This window comes from Pinus tabuliformis, chromosome 3_1 (assembly GCF_031772625.1).
Source record: "Pinus tabuliformis cultivar Carrire ecotype Pingquan chromosome 3_1, CPIR1, whole genome shotgun sequence".
Taxonomy (NCBI): domain Eukaryota; kingdom Viridiplantae; phylum Streptophyta; class Pinopsida; order Pinales; family Pinaceae; genus Pinus; species Pinus tabuliformis.
Window position 1 is genome coordinate 583,081,476 of NC_142301.1, and position 1,724 is coordinate 583,083,199.

At 35.4% G+C, this 1,724-nt stretch overlaps 1 protein-coding gene across 1 annotated transcript; it reads right to left on the bottom strand.

Moving 5' to 3' along the window:
* Window positions 1-816: 816 nt before the first annotated feature.
* LOC149188351 (uncharacterized) lies at window positions 817-1,032 on the bottom strand. The gene has a single exon (XM_089412996.1). It carries the CDS (start codon window positions 1,030-1,032, stop codon window positions 817-819), a length of 216 nt encoding a protein of 71 aa, XP_089269122.1.
* Between the last annotated feature and the right edge of the window lie 692 nt (window positions 1,033-1,724).

The following is a 1,724-nucleotide window of genomic DNA, read 5'->3' on the forward strand; positions in this document are numbered from 1 at the left end:
CATATGATAGAGTAATCCATTGGAGATAGCAATCTAACTCGAACACTTTTCTACAAAGAAAAACTCAAATGGAAACTTAATAGGAACCAAAGTGTCCTTTCAACCCCAACTGTTTCATCCATTCACTAAGATGGCTATATTTCTTGCTTTATGTGCAAGTCTATTCATGTTGTTCACAACATAGATAGCTTGAATTTCATTAATGCAAGTCTATTCATGTTGTTCACAACATAGATAGCTTGAATTTCATTAATTTCACTATTAGTGCCTTTTCTACAATGGACAACTAATAAGCCAGAAGTAGTAGAAAAATCCCTGCGGCCTATGGTCTATAGTGGTTCAACTGATCTTAAACTTACCCATGGAAAGTTTAATGTTTAATTAACAACAATGGAGGATAGTCCAACCAACCATAACATATCCACGAATATGTTCACTAAGATGCTGCAGCTTAGAAAAGAACCAAAATCTCATGAAAAAATATGGCTATGCAAATATTGTTCATACAACACACTCTAATCTCGTGGATGAACCCTAGTGAATGAGTAGAGGTGGAAGGTAACTCATTATTACTCTACTAAATCACAACTACAACAAATGTTACAAGCCGAGGATGTCATTTATACTAAAACAAAATTCAAATCAACATATTGTAACAATTTCAACTCTTTCATATTTGATTTAACACAAAGATAATGATTCCACAACAGGATCCAAACTTGCAGTAGCTTGGGACTTTTGCCTGTTAATGGGTTTTTTTAGTATTTCTCTTCAAATCATTCATTCAAACAGTTTAAACTTCAAGGCTTCTAATGATCAGAAAGGAATGGTACTAGAAACACATGGGTAGACATGGGTGACTACCTGGACCATAATCCTCCTTCCCTTTGCACGGAGAAAACACCAGACAATAGCCCACACCGACCATTCCACTTGTGCAGCCACCAGGAATGCAAGAAATCCTAACGTTGGACTGCCTATCTTGCATCTGCAGGGATTGTCGTGGGTTCCACACTCAATAAAAATTGGCATTCCGCGTCCCATCTTTTTTTAAAATATCAATCCGAATGTATATATTATTTTATATATTGTTCCAACAACTGCAGATGGATCATATATTCCTCGACACCACCTATTTTGTTGTGTTCCATTGAAATAGTGATTGGTAGGCACTCCACTGTTTTCATTTTATTTAAAAAAAATGTGCGTGTGACTACTGAATTTTGAACTCCATAGCTGACCGATGGTCAAATTGAATACTTACTGGTATTTTTCATTATTTACATTAGAGATTTGGAGCATGGGAAAATGAGCAGTGAAGCGTGCTAGAGCTGGAGTGTGAGCAGCTAGCCGCTGGAAAATCTCGGTAAATTGATGATTATGAGGGTAATAATAGCGTTTTTGAATAAAAATAGACTGTCAGAAAAACGTTTGTAAGGTTCAAAACCCATCATGAGAAACGACAATGTAAAATTTTTAACCGTAAAATACAGGAAAAATGACCTATGATGAGCATTTTTCACGTCAAATTCCAACCCTGTTTGGGACTATTTACAGAGGATTTTACGATTGAAAAGATGTTGCAATTTTGTTTATTTCCTTTTCTTCTATGCCCTGAGCCAATTTGTTTGATCAAATTTCCTCCGTTGGAAGTTAAGTTTGAATCCAATTACTTCATATAAGTGTGGTTTTTTGGCATAAAGTTAATTTAGGAGAATATATAG

Excerpts from the sequence above, each read along its gene's own strand:
- LOC149188351 (XM_089412996.1), bottom strand. The coding sequence starts at position 1,032 with ATGCCAATTTTTATTGAGTGTGGAACCCACGACAATCCCTGCAGATGC.